General features: G+C 36.5%; 1 protein-coding gene across 2 annotated transcripts; it reads left to right on the plus strand.

Annotated features, from left to right (window-relative positions):
* Positions 1 to 818: 818 nt before the first annotated feature.
* LOC115413717 (ADP-ribosylation factor-binding protein GGA2-like) lies at positions 819 to 19,708 on the plus strand. Of its 2 annotated transcripts, none has more exons than XM_030126881.1 (16): positions 819 to 980; positions 3,011 to 3,095; positions 4,576 to 4,651; positions 5,531 to 5,629; positions 7,969 to 8,092; positions 9,444 to 9,544; positions 11,444 to 11,524; positions 11,613 to 11,750; positions 12,389 to 12,590; positions 12,717 to 12,881; positions 12,978 to 13,051; positions 14,125 to 14,234; positions 15,086 to 15,246; positions 15,323 to 15,492; positions 16,278 to 16,388; positions 18,802 to 19,708. In XM_030126881.1, the coding sequence occupies exons 1-16, from the start codon at positions 938 to 940 to the stop codon at positions 18,910 to 18,912; spliced, it is 1,851 nt and encodes a 616-aa protein (XP_029982741.1). In that variant the 5' UTR covers positions 819 to 937; the 3' UTR covers positions 18,913 to 19,708. The 2 variants fall into 2 exon arrangements, with proteins under 2 accessions (XP_029982741.1, XP_029982656.1); XM_030126796.1 differs by having other exon boundaries at positions 821 to 980; positions 12,389 to 12,602.
* Positions 19,709 to 20,649: the final 941 nt, after the last annotated feature.

Genomic DNA, 20,649 nt, shown 5'->3' on the forward strand with positions numbered 1-20,649 from the left:
AAATTTAGCTTATTTTTCTTAAGAAATTAAATTTTTTTCTGGTTATTCAAAACTTTTTGGTGAAAAGATAGTTTGTAAATGTAAATATTTTCATAATTTAATGTTTTTATTGCACTAAAATGAAGAGAAAAACTTGAGTTGTCATTATTTATAGGTTTTTATGCTATTATTTTAATGGTTTGGCCCACTTGAGATCGAATTGGGCTGATTGTGGCCCCTGAACTAAAATAAGTTTGACACCGCTGTTGTAAACAGTCATGGATGTTGTGTTACACTGGACTACAAATAAAATGCCTTGAGAATGAAAGTGACTAAACTTTTACCAGGTTTGAGTCACTCATTAATATAAATTCAGCCCATAAGTTGGTTGACTGTAGTCTTGGATCAAAATGTGAAATAGTGAGAATCAATGTGAGAAGTGGTTTTCCTCAATGTGACTGTCACCAGATCTACTTCAGAACACTGACTGCACATTACAATACATTCACTTTACAGGTTCTTTATACTGGAACATTCAGAAATCAACTGGATAAATGGACATAAACCAATATATATGTGTAAAAACACTTTATCATATACTCTGAAAAACATCAGCTAACCTGCACTTTTTTTTTTTTGTTTTTTTTTTACATTTAATCCATGAGACAGAAAACTGATATAAAAAAAAACTTCAGTGTTTATTTATTATTATTATTATTATTATTATTTTTTTTTTTTAAGTGAGTGGATTTAGTGTGTATCGTGTCTGTGAGTCGTGTGTGTTAAGTTTGTTGTACTGTGTATGTGTGTGTGTGTGTGTGTGTGTGTATGTGTGTGTGTGTCACTAATTGCTTGTTGTGTGTCAGGAGTGACTAGGCGTGTGTGTCACATGTCAGCAGCGGCAGTTTGACACCTCTCTCAGATCCACTCCACACAACCAGCCCGGGGCGACGCGGTAATGGCGACCGGTGACATCCAGCCAACCTTCGAGTCCCTGCTCAGTGAGTATTTATGCACCATTCAGCTGTTTGTGTGTTTGTTTATTTATTTGTTTGTTTTATTTCTTTACTCGTTGTGTGACTCCGCAGACGTACCGCCTCCATCTCAACTGTTCTAGAAACGTCTCGGGACGTGTTGGCTCGTAAATTCAGTTACATTTTACTGTTGTAACACGCTTTGTTTTCTAGTAAAATGCGGACGTGCAGGATATTTTATTAGTTAAAAAAAAAAAAAAAAGTTTCATTTAATAAACAAAGTTAGACCGGAAGTTGTGTAGCTCGTGCGCGTGCCTGACCCGCGTACAACCGCTGTGTTTCTGACTCTTGCGCTCGCGCACGCACCGGCACTACTTTATTTTATTTTATTCTATGGTATTATGGTCTATTCCATTGTATTTTATTTTATGTAAATTTGATATAAAGTATGAATAAGGGAACGTTGACAATACATTTATCCGTTAGTCGTTAGATGTGTACTGGAAACAATACATGCATATTAGAGGAGCAGGAAGGTGGGCTTTTGCAATTTAATGTCTTGAATTTTGGTGAAAAAACAGACTCATATTACTGTTTACATTGATGCATTTTTATTAGAGGTCAACTAGATAAAAGGACAATAGGATGATAACTTTCACTGACCAGTATTAAGCTTAAAATGTCCACCTGTTTTAATACTTTGAAGTTTAATGCTTGGGGGAGGTGGAAAAAAAACTGTACATCAATAAAATACACTGGCATATTATATAGTGATGTAAAAGGGCTGTAGAAACAAATGTTAGAGGCTTTGACAAACTATGGAGGAGTCTGAAACATCGATCATATGATCATATTTCTTTCTTCTTTGTTATTTTCTGCATTCTCGATTAATACTGACATCACAACCATGAAGGAACACATAGAATTATATCGTAACTGTGAGATGACTGCCTCATGAAGTGACAGAGAGGATGTTAAGAGTGTCCAAAGTTTTCATATAACACACATTCTGGTTTGTTTAACCTCCTAAGACATAGCTATGGGTTTTCTGTTCACATTTGTGGAAAAGAGTTTCACAACTTTATACAAAAAGAAAAGAAAACTGTCCACCACAAAGGACATTCCATAAAAGTTTTAAAAACTGCATCTGAAAAAACTGTTGCATCATCATGTTTCCAATATAGGCACTTATTTAATAAAAAACATAAAAAAGCTTGTACTTTGCTGACATTTCCTGGGTCTTTGGAGGTTAATACTTATTTTGCAGTGTAATTCCATGTGGGTTCATAGTTTTGATGTCTTCAGTATTGATGTGCATTGTAGAAAGTAATGCAAATTTGGAAAAGCAGGTGTGTCCAAATTTCTGGATGGTACTGTATATAATATGAGACCAGTGGTTCTTTTCAGGGGGCACATAAGTTAAGCCAGCTTCAGATTTTTGTTTAAAAAGAAAAACCTCTGTCATTCATTAGTTCTCCAATGTACTGCATAACTGTCAAACTAAATGGGTAAATGACAGTAATGACTCAGTAAATATGAAACTTCATATCATACTATTAAAAAAATAGGCCATTGTAGGTGTGGCTTTTGTGGAGCTAAAAAAAAAAAAAAAAAAAAAGCTAAAATAGGAGCAGTTCGGTGTTGGTGCTATTTAGTGTAAAAGATACTAATCACAAGAATGGGTGCAATAGAAACAAACACAGTGAGTTAACACTGAAACAAATATGATCACTTATCCAAGCAAATTTTCAGGGGTTTTATTCAGATAAAAGAATCTTTTGTGAATACATTTTGTAGCATTAATAATACATACAATACCTTGATTAAAAAAATAACTGAACATGAAAATAAGTTAGCTTTTAAATCTGAACTACCAAATGGTAATTTACACACTGTATTCAGAACCACTGTTAGACACAGAGAATAGATTTCATTGTTTTTTGTGCTGCTCTGTCTTCAATTTTCCTCATTCCAACTTGTTTGTGAAACTGTGGCATTGTATTTATTAGTGTGTGTTTAACCCATTTGTGTCTGTTTCTATGGTGTGATTGATCTAGACCAGGCCACAGACCCTAATAACCAGGAGGATCAATGGGACTGCATTCAAAGCTTCTACCAGCTGGTCAACCAAGAGGATGATGGGTAAAAAGAACACAGTTTCACTACGTTAATGTAACTGTCTTCAGGTTTTAGTGTCCAGACCTGTTGCTCTGGGAAGTTACTTGAACATTTTTGTGGTTTTTGAGAAAGCGTTACTTAACATCCATGTTGAGATATTTCTGTTTCACCATCTTGCAAAAGTGGAGCAACTTACCTTTTTCCTTTTCCCTTTTTCTGTTTGTCTCTCATCAGTATTTATCTGTTAGTTATTATCATATAGAGTTACATCTGCTGATGGGCATGGATTTCTGCCTGAATTTTATGTGCCACATATGTGAAGCTCACTTCAAGTGTATTTGGGGACTTCACTTGTATTCTGTTGGCTTTGGGTCCAAATTGTGTGTGACTATAAGGACCTAATCATAGAAATATCCTATTGTAATAGAAGTGTGATGATGGTGTTGTATGTTGAGGTAGTCTACATCCTTTGGTACTGGGAGCAGAGCAGTTCCATCTGTCTTGCCACGGTAACACTGCACAACACTGTTAACGGTACTGTCTTGCCACGGTAACACTGCTTCTGGCAGTATACACAAATTATATGTTCACGTAACTGCAAGGACATCAGCTAAAAGTTTAACAAAACCAAATTTAAGAAAACACAACACAATCCAAAAAACAAGCACTTAAATGGACCAATATGAGCTAATAAGCTAACTATCTGAGACCAGCGTATGTCATGGATAATTTAGTAAAATATCAGACCAGTGAGACAAACTTTGCAGAGCTAAGCTAACACTAAGCAAATCCAAGTATTATTTCTTTACGGCTAAAACCCGCTTAAGGTCAATTTATGACGAGATGATGATGAATGTTGTCTTACCTTTGCTGTTTATGACCATAACTTGGTTTTATATGAATGAAACCTATGATATCTGCTAATTCAGTGTTTTGTGTTAGATTGAAATGATTCTGACTGGAAACAAATGACTCGGGGCTTAACAGGTTAAAAAAAGAAGAAAGAGTCCAAAGCTGACTTTAAGAGCCCTCATTCAGATGTTGTATTTCAACGGTTTAGTGCATGTTGAAATACAACTGGGTCAACTCATGCAAAGTGACACAAAAACAACATTGAAGGCTGTTTTAAAAGGCAATGACATGTTAAAACAAGAGGAGTTAAATAACAGGATGTTTTTCTATTCTTCTGTCAGACTATACAATCAGATAAAAATCCCCACAAAACCAACAGCTGTGTTTAATGTCAAAATGTAATGCAGGGCAGAAATTGTCTTGTTTGGAAAAGTAAAACTGACATTGTGTCTCAAACTACATGAAATACACATTAGCACAGATAAAGGTCTACATAATAAAAATTTTTATAAAGCGCTAACTTATAGCTTTTTGTTTCTTTCCATCAGCCTGTGAATCTCGATCAAACATATTTAGCTGTTAGAAATACAAGGTCTTTGCTTTTTCTCTTTAGCTATTTGATGTGTTTTTAAATAGTGCTTTCTGGTTTCAGCCCACAGGTAGCCATTCGTCTTCTTGCTCATAAAATCCAGTCTCCGCAAGAGAAAGAAGCTCTGCAGGCTCTCACTGTGAGTAACCACACTGCTTTTCTTATCTCTGGTTTTAACACAACTGATATAAACTCAGTCTAGGCAAATGTTAGTTCTCTAAAGGAGCAAGAAGCAGCAACCATGTTCCTTCTAGGCATTTTTACTTTGGGGTTAAGAAGTGGATAGCCATTAGTTTTGATACAGTAGTGGAAAAAAGTTTATGGACACCCTGAATTTTTTACTCAATACCAAATATTATCATGAAATATTTGCAGAAAAATCTTCTTTGTATTTCAAAAGGTGTGGTTGCATCAGACAGACAAAAACACGGTTTATTATTAAGTAGAGAAAAATAACTAAACTAAATTGGTGACAGTTTCAACATGTCAAGTCCTGGATGTGTTTCATTATTTTGCTGAAACATCCAGTTTTGACCTCAATGGAACAGAGCATGTGCAGAAGGGAACATGTAGGTTTGCAGAATTATGACAATACTTGGCAGTGTTCAATGACTTCATAATGTGGTATATCTCAAATGCATGGGGTGAACAAAAACTCTTTTCCATCACTGTATCATGTGTAGATATGGTAATTATCACTGTATCAACTGTCCATTAAGTGAAACAATGTCTTTGTTTTATCACTTGGGGGAGGCTTGTCCTGTGAATAATATGTGTGACTAATATTACTCACATGAACCAAGTGACATGATTCAATTGGAATTTAAATAGGATTCAGCATCTCATGGTGTGTTGGTTGCATGTTGTAAAGAGCTGCTGCATTTCACTATAAAACCTCTGAGAGCACATGTGACATTTAAATGAACCACAAACACGCTGTGACAGCTTTCTGTCATCCTTACGCTGAGTTAAGACAAAATACTCATTTTCCTGTGACTTCTCATTCTACGTTCATCAGATTCTTGAAGCTTGTATGAACAACTGTGGTAAGAGGTTCCGCTGTGAAGCTGCCAAGTTTCGTTTTCTCAACGAGCTCATCAAAGTCCTGACACCAAAGGTACAACTAGTCTGACACACAGGTGCACATTGTACTGGGAAACTAGGGGAACTTCAGTTAGTGAAAACTACCAAAGAATCCCAGCCTGGAATTCATTTGCATATGTCAGTGTTAGCGTGCATAATTATCATAGTGCTGTAATGCATGTAATATGGGTACACTGCAAAATCACATGATACTTTTACACTTTAATGACAGAATTTGCCTTCAAATGTCCTCTATAAGCGACTTACACATGTTAGTCTCTTTAAATTTATTGTACTTTTACAAGGTAGATTCACAATATAAAGAACAGAATAAATACATAGTTGTAAAAGATGCAAGTGCAAACATTTAAGTAGAGATGAAGATTAAAGAAGATATAATTCTGGAATATGGAAATAATGTAATATATTCTAATCTATTTGAATTGATTCTATTATAAAGAGTCAATCATTTTGCACTACCATGCTTCTTCAGTAGCTCTGAACAGACTCCCTCTTATTTTTGTCATTCAGCATTAAGGTGTTTTCCATCACCTGCTATATTTGTTTAGTTCATATCTCTGTAACTTAACCCTTTCATGCACGAATTATGAGAACTTTAGTCAAGATTTTTTTCTTCAGTGTTCAGCCATGAAAAAAACAATGCAATCGAGTTTTTTTTTCTCTATGGAGTTACAAAATATCCATGCATTTAATTTTTGAAGTAAAGAAACGTGTTTAAAACCCAATATCAGAAAGTGATATGAAAACAATAAAATAAAAACATTTTTAATGCTGCTAATCTGATGTCTTCTCACATTTTAACATATTCTAATGCTACTAATTACTCACTTCATGGAGATAATATGCAAAAAAAAACCTTCTTGTCTAACAAATAACTGATTTACACTCAGACATGTTAGTGCAGATCAGGTTTATCAAGAACAGTAAAGTTATAGTAATGATCTGAATTACAGTGTATGGGATGGTGCATAAGTGTCCACTGTGTTGGCTGATATGGAACTAAAACAACAAAACCCATTAATATACAAGAGAACAGCTGGAGAAGAACTGTCCACTGGAGTGGACAGTGCATGAAAGGGTTAAAATACTAAAATGTATAGGCACCAAAAGGATTTTTTTTTTTTTTAAGTTAGTTACAATCTGCAACTTCACTGCTATATGCCATAATATCACATAAAGTTAAAACAATCAGAAACTAACATGTTGTAGAGTTATGTACAGTGTATTTCAAAGGCTTAGATGCAAAGGGATGTAAGTTATCCTTTGCATCTAAGGGTCACTTACACCCCTTTGCAAATTAGAAATGGAATTGGCTGCTGTCAAAAAACAACCATCACAAAACATACTCCAACACATCCTTTATGTTAAGTGTATGAGTTTGTGCAAATAATCCTTACTGAAGAATTTATTAGTGTCCTTTTGGCAGCTCATCTTGTGCTTTCATCTGATATATTTTCAGTTTCATGTCCATTAAAAGTTTTATGGTTTATGTTCAGTTAATGATGTATTTCACTTAAAAAGTTACTTTTTCTTCCTTTTGCACTGTTTTTGATATAATACTAACCCTCAACATTAATTTGAGTTTTTATGAACATCTACATGATCACTGAATTAAATACAGGAAAATACCAGATTTTCACTTGAAGAATGCAAAATACCGAGCATAAAATTAGAATAAATGGTCATAAAACACTTAAAAAAAAAAAGATAAAAATAGAGGAAAAAATCATTTAAGAACGGCCACAAAAGTCACACTGGGTCTTTATGGGTTAAGTGTTAGGCAAAAAGGAAAAGAATGATTTCAAACAGTGTCAAGTTCTGCTATTGAAATTAAATTTAGCAGAGTCAGTAGTCATATGAACCGGTTAAGAAAATATGATTATAGATCTGCCTGACGTAAGCAGTGTTAGGTCTAAGTCATGATGAATATAAACACATGAGAAAATCATCTTGATTTAAAAAAAAAAAAAGTTTTCTCAAATGCGGTCATGTGCTTAAATCACATGGCAAACATTCTTAAACATCTTGAAAATCAGGCCATGGTGATAATACAGTAAACTTAAATACTTTTTGCTATAATATAGCTTTTTTTTTTTTTTACTATAGTCATATGCAAGTTGATTTGAGAGATGAAAAGGACACACTAGTAACAATAAATATGACACTATAAAACCACCAAACACAGATTGTACAGTACAGAAGTGAAACCAAGCAGAAAATGGAGCAAAGTGCACCCAGTACAGAATCCATATTTAACCATGAATTTCTGTGTGGGTTGTGGAAAAAATGTGTAGTTTCAAAAGTTTCATGAATAACAGTGGTGTGATGGATTTGTTAAATTTGTCTGAACAGTATTTCGGAGCATGGACTCCCCAGAAAGTTAAAGACAGAGTGACTGAGGTCCTGTATGGCTGGACGCTGTGGCTTAAAGAAGAACCCAAGATTCAGGAAGCCTACCTCATGTTAAAGAAACAAGGTGACACACAAAAACATGCATTTGATGAGATTAGCCTGCACTTACCTCCTAGAGAAAACTGAGCATTATAACTAGAGCTGCAGCAGTTACTTCATTAATCCCCAATTATTTAGGTAATCGCTCAGTAAATCTTTTTAAGAATAAAAATCTTAATTCACTGACTCCAGATTCTTAAGTGTTAATGTTTTATAGTTTATTTGATTTACATATGTACAATTAAAGAGTACCACATACACTGGAAGGAAGGAAGGAAGGAAGGAAGGAAGGAAGGAAGGAAGGAAGGAAGGAACTATTGATCCCACAATGGGGAAATTCACTGGTCGATAGTAATAAATAATAGGGGTGTAATGGTGCAGAAAAATTTCGGTCCGGTGCATTTTCGGTACAGGGGTCTTTGGTTCGATACATTTTTGATACTTTTTCAGTACAGTGAAGGAGACCAATGTCATTAAAAAAACTTAACCGATAACAGATCTTCACAAAACAGTGCCAGCACAGCACTCTTGTTTTGTCGACTTGTCTCTCTCCATTGACATAACTGACATGGAATCCAAAATGCTCCCAAATCGAAGACCTTAGAGAAAACAGAGGGTCTTCCAACTCTGGCTTTGGACCTGTGATGCTGCTCTGAGCTGCCATACTGGTTCATGTTCAGCATGTGTATGGTGCTCGGACCATTTAGATGTCCGTCTAAGATATCAAATATTGCTCATGGGTTCCACTTGTGGCCACCCTGCTCATAATGTGTGCGTTCTGCTTCGAGGTTCGTGTGGAAACTTACGGCGAGTGTTTGCGTTCTTCACATAGGCTGCATGTATTTGTTCGGTACACCTCCGTATTGTATTGAAGACCCCGAACTGAAATGGTTCAGTACAAACGAGTGCACTGTTACACCCCTAATAAGTAATAAAACTCTTTAGGCTGAACTACTGTCTAATTAACACACAATTGTTCAAAAGTTCAATCAAATCAAGCACATTATGAAAATAAATACTAACAATAGAATATTTACACCAGTTTTACTACATTTTAATCAACTTTTTGCTTATTATGTCTAGTTGCTTAAGAGTAAAAGCTGTCCCTGACCCAAGAAATAGTTTATGGTTTCTTTCCTCCTTTCCAACAGTAATGTGATAGTAATGTTTGTAACCAAAGGGGACATTTTTGTCATTTATAGTCATCCTATAGACTCAACAACTAATAGAATATTGACAAATTAATTAACAATAAATAATCATGAGTCGTCACACTACTAATAGCAGTTCACTCCTACATGAAATGTGATATTGATTATATTCTCAGTACTATGTCTTAATAGTAAAACAATCCTCCATATTGTTTGTTCCTATAGGTATTGTCAAAAAAGATCCCATACTGCCAGACAAATTGATTATGGCTCCTCCAAAACAAAGAACCACAGAATCTGTTTTTGACCAGGACGACAAAGCCAAGGTGAGTCTGAGGCTGTGAGCAGTAATTCGATTAAATACCAGGTTAGGGCTGGGTGATCAAATTAATCAAGTTTTAGCTTTATGAAAATTGTGAAAGACGCTTAAATCACAAAATCAACAATTATTCTTCTTGCTCAACAAAAAATCCAAATGCAACCTCTTTGCTTCTTATAATGTACTAATTGTGAATGTGTTTCTCCAGTAAGATATGACTATTTGTTTGAGTAAATAGTGTATTTTTCATGTTTTGTCTTCAGTTCATATAGCCAAGAATTAATTGATTAAAAGCCTAAATTTCGAAAAAAAATCTAGATCATATGTTTTGGCTGTATTGTCTACCTCAGTGGTGAGTGTGAATGCATTCAGGAAACACTGAGGGTGTATTTAGATCCAGTCACTCAGACCTCATTCAGAGGTGGTTTGGGCTTCAAATGTTCACATTCATTAAACAGTGTGAATGTGTCCAAGGCCACATTTAGAGGCTGCCTACTCACCTGACTTTCTGTGTTGAAGTGCAGCTTTATTTTAAAATGTTCTAAAGATGCCCATAGAGATACATATTAGCAGTAGTTCATAGTGTATGTGTAGTGTTACTCCGGACCACAATGAAATAACACTCAGCAGCTTTTTTCATCTGAGGAAGGAAATATAATTCTAAAAGTGCATGAAGATTCAATGATTACTAAAGCACATGTTACGTAAGAGAGCTAATAAAAACAAATGGAATAGTATAAGTCACAGATGTCAAACATACAGCTTGTGGGCCAAAAATGGCACATCAAAGGGTCCGATCTGGCCCATGGGATGAATTTGCGATGTGCAAAAGTTTCACGGAAGGTTATATATTAAATACTATATTTTTCAATTCCAGATACTTGTTATCAAATACTTTGCGCCTTTGTAGATCCACTGTGAGCTGTAATGTGTAATACACATGTGTAAATGAGACATAGCATTGTTCAAATTTACTTATTTTTCTGAAGAAATTTCAGGTTGTTCATGATTGTTCATATTATTCACATTTTTTGTCAAAGCGTAGTTTGTAAATGTAAACATTTTAATTACATAATTTTGCTTTTTTCTTTGCTAAAGCAAAGAGAAAAATGTGCATAGATTGAACATTTTTTTCATTATTTATAGATTATTATGTTATTATCTTACTTGTCTGACCCATTTGGGATCATATTGAGACAACTGTGGCCCCTGAACTAAGATGAGTTTGACACACATGGGCTGAGTCATCTTATTAACATTAAGGGTGTATTTATTCATTTGTTCATATCACCTCATGCTTTGAGTAACAGGAAAGAAAACACTCCTTCTTAACAGTCACAAGTCTGTGAACAGTGCAGTAAATTCAATTTTCAAAGGAATGTTACTGAACCTGTCTGTTTTAGTTGATCAGCTTGTGCAGCTCCACAGTGTCTGCAGGAAATGACTTGTGCTATGTTTTAACCTAAATGGGTTTTTTATTTGCATATTGGTTTTGGGAAGTGAGATCTGATTTTGAGTGATGACTTGAGATGCATGTACTCAAGTGTGAACTGATGTACCTAAAGTTATCTACTTCTGATTGAATCACAACGCATACTTGTGTATCTATGCAGGTCTCAGTGTGGTCAGGATCACATATACTTTCATTGAGCTCTTTTAAATCCAGCGTTCTGGAGGTGGAAGCCACAACATGGACTGGTTTTTCATAATCTGCCTGTAAATTTATTCTTTTTCTTTTGTTTTTTTTTGTATCTGTGTTTTAACTGTGTAACTTTGTGCCTATCTGCCTTGAAAAACAGGATCTTAATCTTAATGGAATTTTCAGCATGAATTGAGTTAAAGTGAGGTCATGTGAATTCATTGCCCATCCATTCATTCATTCTGTGATGTATTTGTCAATCATCAGCTGTTGGACAGATTATTGAAGAGTGGACGCCCTGAAGACTTAGAAAACGCTAACAGACTCATTAAAAGCACCGTCAAAGAGGTAAGCAGAGCTGTGGTGGAGATGACCCTCATCACATGCATGATGCCTCTATGGTCATGTAAGATGAACATACATTTGTGTGTTTTAGGAGCAGGAGAAGGCAGAGAAAGTGTCAAAACGTGAATCCACTCTGAAAGAGGTGGAGAGCAGCACCAAGCAGCTCAGAGAGTTACTGGGACAGCAAACAGATACTGGGAAGTCACTACAGCCCAGTGATGACTTAAAGGTATTCTGGACGTACGAGAAGTAATGAAACTAATTCTACTGGGTTGGTGCTGATGGGAGGTGGTTTTGTGATTCTGTGATTGCTCCTCGGCTGCCCTCTACTGACTGCCCACAGAAATGCTTTATGCTCAATTCGGATTTTTTCTTGAAATCTGAATTTTTGTGTGGTTGTTTACATTATGATTTAATGCAATGCTATCAGACTCATGTGTGAACAGTTTATAGTTCTGAAGTGGCTCACATCCACAGAAGAAGACATGATGTCACATTACGTAAACTGTGTTTATGAAGGTAAATATGGATCTTTCTGGGTTCAGCCTCCTCCAACACAAAATTGTGATGTCTGTCACATTTCAATGATGTAAAAGTCGGATGAAATGCAACATAACCATTCAGACTTCAGTTAGATGACAGTGGCCTGGGTCTGATTTAAAAAGAAAAAAAAAAAAAAAAAAAAAAATTGGATTTGTGGTGTTCAGACTGTCATAAATCAGCATCTGTCATGTTGCTGTACATAAATGTACTGCTTTGCTTTACTGCTAAATCATGTCATACCAGCTTCTACTGCAGTGTTTTCCAACCTGAAATGCAGATCTGTTTCTGAATGTGTGATATGAGATGAACCGCTCTCTGTTTCAGGCCTTGTACGAGCGCTGTGATAGGCTGAGGCCCAGCCTGTTCCGCCTCGCCAGCGATACGATGGAGGATGATGCAGCCCTGGCACACATCCTGGCAGCTAACGATGAGCTGACAGTAGTCATAAATGCTTACAAAGACCAGGTGGGGAGAAAAGAGTGCAACGGTGGAACGGGCAGAAGTACAAGTAAAGAAGAGGTCGAGGGTAAAAATAATGGTGGGCTTTAAAAATGTCTGAATTAGTGTTTTGATTTCTCAGATCATCCCTGTGGCACAAACATCAGCCCTGTGTTGTTCTGCTGACACAGTTTGAACTCGTTTATTCTCCCAGTTCTTACAAGTCCCAGGGAGATTAAGAGCTACCACCTTATCGACCTCTCAGCGCTGGACTCACCTCAGACTCGCAGGAAAACTGATTCACCTCCGCCTCAGTCCTCATCACCCCTCTTCTTCTCCTCTTATTTGGAAGGCTCTGACCAGGACTTCACTGAATTAGGCATAGCCGCTTTTACTCCACCAGTACTTCTACTTTTTCTCTGAAATAATGATTAATAGGCATGTTTCATAATGTACTAATGGGGTGTGTTTACAGAGGGAAGTAATGTGGCCTCAAAATGCAGCCCAGTCCAGGAGACTCCTACGTCTTATTACGAAGAGTTAATGCAGGTAAGGTTGAATATGAGCTTATCGATAAAGTTTTAAAGTGGTTCTGTGTAGTATTGATATTACAAACTCATCAGCAGGGGGCAGTGTGTTACCAGAACACACTTAGGACCAAAACCACCAACAGGTCAATGCTATGCATCCTCAGTCAAACTCAAAATAACAGTGTCTTATAATCTTCACCTGCTGCATCAACTGATAGTTTACATTATAGTTCTGTTAACTTAGCTCTGTTTCTGTGCAGAAAATAGTCACAGTAAAACCACAAATCACCTCTGTTGTCTGTATGGTTTGTGTTGTCAGCAGCTGAACGAAAGATCTGTTTGGAATCGAACAAACAAGGTCAGAACTGTCACAGTTTAGTCTGAACCGTGGATCAACCAACAGCAACTTAGCAAAGAGAATAACACCCCATAATACCGTTATACCTTTATAAGTCTCATAATAAAACTCTCCTGTGTGGAAGAAGTGCTGCCATTTCAGCATCAAACTCCATTCTTTACATTTACCGCTGTGTCCAGAGGAGGAAACAACAACAGTGCTTCTAGATTTTATCACTTACTTTCTTTGACTCTAAAAGTTGTTTCTTAATGGTTCTCATCCCATCTGGTCACTTTGTGATGCTTTGGTCAAAGAGTGACTCACTACTCCCTCTGGTGGTCACTTAAATCCCCTGGACCAGGGGTGTCAAATTCAGATCCTCAAGGGCCGGTATCCTGCATGTTTTAGATGTATCCCTCTTCCAACACACCTGATTCAAATGATAAGCCTATCATCCAACTCTGCAGAAGCCTGATAACGACCGTCAGGTGTGCTGGAAGAGGGAAACATCTAAAACATGCAGGATACCGGCCCTCGAGGACCGGAGTTTGACACCTGTGCCCTGGACCATCAATATTAATATATCGCATTCATATCTCTACAGTTCAGTATATTGGCGTCTTTAGCAGAACTTCAGATCTCTCTATTCTACTCTACTACACTCTAATAATTTTAGGTAATTTTCTAATGTCTGAGAGTATAAATCCTACATACAACTCCTTTAAACAGTGTTGTGGTGTTATCCTCTTTATCAGCTGAATGGAGACTTGATGAGCGGAGATGAACTGAGTGGAGGTCGAGGTCCTGTGCTCAGATCTCGTGGATGTGGAGGAAATGGAGTTTCATCAAATGAGACCAACATGTGGTGAGTCAACAGTGGACATCAGATCAGAGACTTCAGTCACTGTTACATCTAAATGTAGAGAGAATCTTAGCTTAACTTTGAAAAAAAAAAGCTAATGAAATGGTAGATTTATGTACATTTCCATCCACTAATATTAACCACTTTTAAGAGTTAGTTTAAAAAAAGTTTAGTTAAATGTTATTTCAGACAATAACTGTACCATAAAACAATAATTATCGTTACTGAGATACATTTTTATAGGGCCTTTTACATTATCTGTAGGGTTTGTTTTGTTCTCATTTTTAAAAAATTGCCAAATGTTAGTGCTTTGTTACTTTATTTAACTTTACGAGTGAATACAAGTGTCTCATCACTATCTCTGGTCTGTTAAAGTTTCATCATATTCTAACCTTCGAGAAGAATTTAAACCCATAAATAGCTGTCTTTTATGGTGGTGTTTTAATCTTGTTGAATAAGTACTCAGACTGGTCTCATTCATGTAAATTACAACAAAATAATTACTAAATGACAAAATCAAGTACCATGTCAATGATGCGGATATATATAGAAAAAAACCTAATTATTAAACTTTATTTTGGGCCAAAACTCAGCCTTGAAATTGAAAAAGAAAAAAGTATTTGACATTTATTGTGATAATCATCAATGTCAACTGTCAACTGTGACTATATTGTCCAAGTCTTACTCCCTGAGCTGATGGATTACAGGTATTAGCGTAGAACTTTAACTCTACGTGTCAAATCAAAACAACACTATGTTACTTTGCAGATTTTTAAAGACGGAACATTTCAACACTATTCTTTACTTTTTTATCTGTACTGTTAGAGAACTGACTCTGCTGTGCTTACTTACAGGTCACTTCCTCAAAATCATGAATTTTCAGAGTGGGGGTCGCCATCGAAGTCACAGAAACAGCTAAATAAAGCATCTACATCTCCACTGAAACTAGAAGAGACCTTCTGTTTCCCATTGCAGTTAAAAAACATCTTTGTTCCAGTGGAAACCATCAAACCCAGTGTGTATTGAAGTTACTCGTTACTTGTTTGGTCTTTTGTGATCATGTCTAACTGTACGTTTCTTCTCTCTTGTAGGTCATTTGGAGCCAGTCAATGTATACGATCATGGCGGCGTCCATGTTTCTCTGCATTTTGCCAGAGATTCTCCTCCCGATCACCCTGGTGTGGCTGTGGTGGTTCTGTCCACCGTCAACACCTCTGCGCTCAGTGTCACAGACTTCCAGTTCCAAGCTGCTGTTCCAAAGGTGAGACCGGATCACAGGTTACAAATACACAACCATCCCATCAACTGTTTTCATCAGCTGTTAAATGTAAAACAGATATAGTGGCTCAAAAAGGAGCTTACTCAGATGTTGTAGTTGAGATTCAGCTGGACTTTTAAGACTTTTAAGGTGGATATTTATATAATTTTCACACCATCTCCCTTCAATGGTTCAGTAAAAACTAGTTTCATGTATCATCCCTGTGTGTCCTGAAACGTGACGTGTTACATATATCTTTTGTATTAGCTTGATGAAAAATTATATTAGTGTTTTACTAATGCTTTGTAATTTCATGCAAGACATACCACTTATAAATCATGTTTTGCTCGTTGGTTAAGTTTGTGTATGTAAGTAAATACGGATCTCACCGGGTCCCACCTCCTCCAGTGCAGAACTGTGATGTCTGTTGCATTTCAATGATATAAAAGTTGGATGAAATGTGACATGACCGATCAGACTGAAGTCATATTGCAAATTATCTGATACGTATCCGATTTAGAACCAAATATGAAAGTGACCTGAGTCTGATTTGAGAGATAATAGCAACTATGCATCCGTATTTATTTCACTGGTTCATTTAGTGTTTTTATTTAATTGTAGTATTTTTTATTCTATGTGTTTGATTGTACCTGTTACCAAATTAGCCCCTTTGGGACAATAACAATTTTGTATATATTTGTTTTTTAAAGGTCAAACATCTAGCTCATTCCTTCTGTTTTTTTTTTTGTTTGTTTGTTTGTTTTTTGTTTTTTTAACCCATTTTTCAGACCATGTCAGTGAAACTGCAGCCAGCCTCAGGGACTCACTTACCTCCATATAACCCTCTGCTGCCGCCACCTGCCATCTCGCAGGTGCTGTTATTGGCCAATCCACAGAAGGTGAGCGATGATTTTTACCACGTCTACACATTATGTTTATGTACAATCACATCCACATCCACGACAGCGACATTAGAACATTACAACATACTACGCAAATCATCTACTGTGAGTGACATGTCCATCTGTTAAACCTGATTCAGCTGCTGTGCTTCTTTCTGATTTTACTTGTGTCTTAAAATTTCATTACATGTTCAGCGTCCGATCCCCGGTATTCTGTTTTATCTGCTTCCATGAAACCAAGCATAAATACTATATGTATACTCACATGTAGGGAAATGTTTTTATGTATTTACTTAGTGCTGAATTAGCTACTACCAATTCCTATCTATAATGCATCTGTATTCTGGTGATAACAGCAAAATCAATCTGATATAGATTATTTCAAATGTTCTAATTCTAAGCCAATGTCTAGAGCAGGAATATCAAACTCATGTGTAGTTCAAGGGCCACAAGCGTCCCAATATGATCCCAAACGGCCCAGACCAGTAAAAAAAACTAACATAACACTATATAAATAATGACAACTCTGAACTTTTGTCTGTCTTAGAGTGAAAAAAGTCAAATTACATGATTAAAATGTTAACATCTACAAACTATCCCTTAAAGAAATATGAATATAATGAATAACCATGAACAACCTGAATTGTTTTAGGAAAAATAAGTGCAATTATAATTCTAATATTGTCTCAGCTTATCATTTACACATGTACCTTACAACTTACTGGTCACAGTGGATCTACAAAGACACAACACATTTATTAACAGTGAGACTATTGTTAAAATTGCACTTTCATATTTGTTCAGGTTATTCACATTTATTTGTGAAGGGGTAGTTTGTAAATGTAGGTAATTGAACAAAGAGAAAATTTTGAAGTTACCATTATTTATAGGTTATTATGATGTATGTGGTCCCTGAACTAAAAAGATTTTGACCGCCTTCAGTGTAATATTTGCATTTCACACATTCATCCCAGGGGCCGGATTAGATACTTTGGTGGTCCAGTTTTGGCTCATGGGCTGTATGTTTGACACCCCCAGCCTAGTCCATAAAGACCCAATGCTACTTTTGTGTCAGTTCCCAAATGAAATTTTCTGTATATCTTAACTTTTCTTAAGTGATTTATCACCATTTATTATAATATTATGCTCTGTATTTTGCATTTTCTCTGTATAAATGTGGTATTTTCCTATATCTAATTTACTGATCATGAAGATGTTTGTAAAAGCTCAGATTAAAGTTGAGGGTTATTATATCAGAAACAGAGAAAACTGCAAAACAAAAATTACTTTTTCAGTAAAATCTATCATTAACTGAACATAAACCCCGTGTCTCCATCCACTGTCATTGATCCAACTCCAGGGGTTTTACTGGTGAATCGATGTTGTAGAAGATGACGGTGTTTAAATGTTCACTACGGAGCCTCTGAACACCCACATGGGTCATATCTGATGACCATGAAAAGAAGACAAACTGTATTTTACACCAATAAATTTACATGTATTGATAAGATTTGTGGATCAACAGGTATTAAACAGTTTAGATCAGTCGATGCTTGTGGTCGGTGGTGGATGTTTGGGTCTTTATGGTCTAGAGCAGGGGTCTCAAACATGTGGCCCGCCAAAGATTCCAATGCGGCCCCTAGGATGAATTTGCAAACTGCAAAAGTTCCATGGTCAAGGCATTTTAGTTCAGGTTCCACATACAGACCAATATGATCTACAGTAAAATAATAATCTACAAAAAATAATGACTCCGTATTTTCTTCCTGCTTTGATGTGAGAAAAAAATATATTACATTATGTCTATAAATAATGACAACTTCAAAAATTTGTCTGTGTTTTAGTGCAAAAAAATAACATTAAATTGTGAAAATATTTACATTTACAAACTATCCTGTAATAATAAAACCTGAATAACCTGAATAAATATGAACAACCTGAAATGTCTGAAGAAAATTAAGCACAATTTTGACAATTTGCCGTTTACTCATTGTTTAGTGTCTTTGTAGATCTGACCCATAATGCACATGTAGAAATGATAAATTGAGGCATAATATTGTTAAAATTGCACTTATTTTTCTGAAGAAATTTGAGTTTTTTTGTGGTTATTCAGGTTATCTTTTTTGTTTGGATAGTTTATAAAAGTAAGTATTTTCATAATTTAATCGGGGGGTTTTTTACGCTAAAATAAAGACAAAAATTTGCAGTTGTCATTATTTATAGGTTATTATGCTATTATTTTACTGGTCCGGCCCACTGGAGATCAAATCTGGCTGAATGTGGCCCCAGAAAGAAAATGAGTTTGAGACCCCTGGTCTAGAGCATTGTTTATAGGACCTTTAATCTTTTATGGATGATAATGTGTGTCTGGTTCCAGTCTGACGTACAGCTTCCTGCCTTATACTTTCAGCAAGTGTTGCGTCTACGATACAAGTTGACTCTGACACACGGAGACCAGCGGATCAATGAGGGTGGACAGATCGACACCTTCCCCGAGTGGACGGCTTTGATTGGCCACTAAAGTCTTCAGGGACATTCTGGATCTGTAAACTCTTTTCTGTGCAGGATCCAGACTGGAAAGATATATTTAGTCTGCAGAGACATCAAGACAGTGAAAGAAACATGACCCAACTGCATCTGACGACCATGAGGTAAACAAAAAACACCGCAAGCTTTTCAGACTGCTTTTGATTGGAGTTAGTTTGGCCCATATCACAAAAGAAGATCTATAAAATCTGGAGTTACACATGAAACAATACAGGCAGGTTTGACTTTGGTATTCAGAGTATATCTTGACCTTCTTGCTGCCTCCTGACATTTTGTATGCTTTTGTTCGTTTTTGCCAATTCCCAAAGTGCATTAAGATACAAAGTGTTTTTAATAAGTACGTATTTATTGAATAGACTTCTATAAGTTGAAGTTGCTGCTTTAAGGTGTAGTGGTAATGAGAGATGTAGCGGTACCTCTGCTCTGTTTTTACTTTTTATACAAGTGTTTTATTGACTTTTTACCTGAACCTCCTTTGATAAATAATAATATCTCGGTACTTTTCTAAAGTCTTGATTCACTGAACCAGTATTTATGGTCTTGAACTATGATGCTCCATGACTTTGCAGAATCAATGAATCTGTTTACTCCTCTGTTACTGTCAGGTTTATTACAGCTGAGAAAAGACTGAACCAGGGCTTTGTTGGATACGTCTGTGTGACTTATGGACAGTTTGAAGGTTTACATAGTTGTCTGACAGTGTGATGATTTGCAATATGTGCTGCCATGACTTAGCAATAAATGTAAATGCCTTCTGTAACACAGTGGACAAAGCTTAAAGTCTGTTTCACCAAATTATTCTAGTGTGATTTTATGCAACCTTAAAGGTAAAATATGTAACGTGAAAAAATTTACATACAACCAACTCCTTTTTATTGTCAATGTATGAGCAGACCTTAAAAAAAATAGCATCTTCCCTAACTATCTTGGTCGTCTATATTCAAGATGCAGCCTGTGCACAGACTCTGACATGATAGAGTAGGCGGGATGAATTTGCAAATTGAATTTTGTAGGGCGGCAATATTGCTTGTAACATTTCCTCTAAACTCACCACTTTGTAACAGATGTCTTTTATTAACATTGAACAAATTAGAAACTGTTTGGGTGGATTCTGTTGGATGAAGATGTTAAAATACAATTGCTCTAAGTGGGGAAAAAGGGACAAAAATGACATATTCATCCCCAAATGCCAGATGTCCTGTTGAGTTTAGGGTATGGGGCTGAGAGGCATTTTTTATTTATGTGGAAATGATGCGTAGAGTTAGTAAATTTGGTTTGTCTAAGGCAGTGTTCCTCAACAGGGGCTTTGGGACACCGTCGGGGGGCATTTGGCATGAGAAAGCTCAGAGGGGGGCGTATCGGAATTCATGCCCATACCTGCTGAATCTGTCTCTCCATAGGACAGAAGGACTATCACATATACATTTATGGGTGTGTGTGGGCCAAAGCACACTGGAATACTGTGTCGGCGGGGGGGGGGGGGGGGGGGGGGGGCAGTTATATACAGGTTCTGTTCCTCTATACTACAGCGGATCTTACACGAAATTTTGACAGCTTCTAATCTGTATCCACTGGACCCCCTCCACTGCTCTGTGTGCCCCCTCCCCCACAAACGTGTGTGGGCCCCATGAATTTTTCATGTTTACCCCCCCTTTATGGCGTCCCAGTGCATGGGGATGTTCGCAAATTCTGAGACTGCCGACAGTTCAGT

The sequence above is a fragment of the Sphaeramia orbicularis genome, chromosome 1, assembly GCF_902148855.1.
Source record: "Sphaeramia orbicularis chromosome 1, fSphaOr1.1, whole genome shotgun sequence".
Classification (NCBI taxonomy): domain Eukaryota; kingdom Metazoa; phylum Chordata; class Actinopteri; order Kurtiformes; family Apogonidae; genus Sphaeramia; species Sphaeramia orbicularis.

Coding starts and splice junctions, on each gene's coding strand:
- LOC115413717 (XM_030126796.1), top strand. CDS start 938: ATGGCGACCGGTGACATCCAGCCAACCTTCGAGTCCCTGCTCA. Junction 5,630..7,968: donor TCAAAGTCCTGACACCAAAG/GTACAACTAGTC, acceptor TTGTCTGAACAG/TATTTCGGAGCATGGACTCC. Junction 8,093..9,443: donor CCTCATGTTAAAGAAACAAG/GTGACACACAAA, acceptor TTGTTCCTATAG/GTATTGTCAAAAAAGATCCC.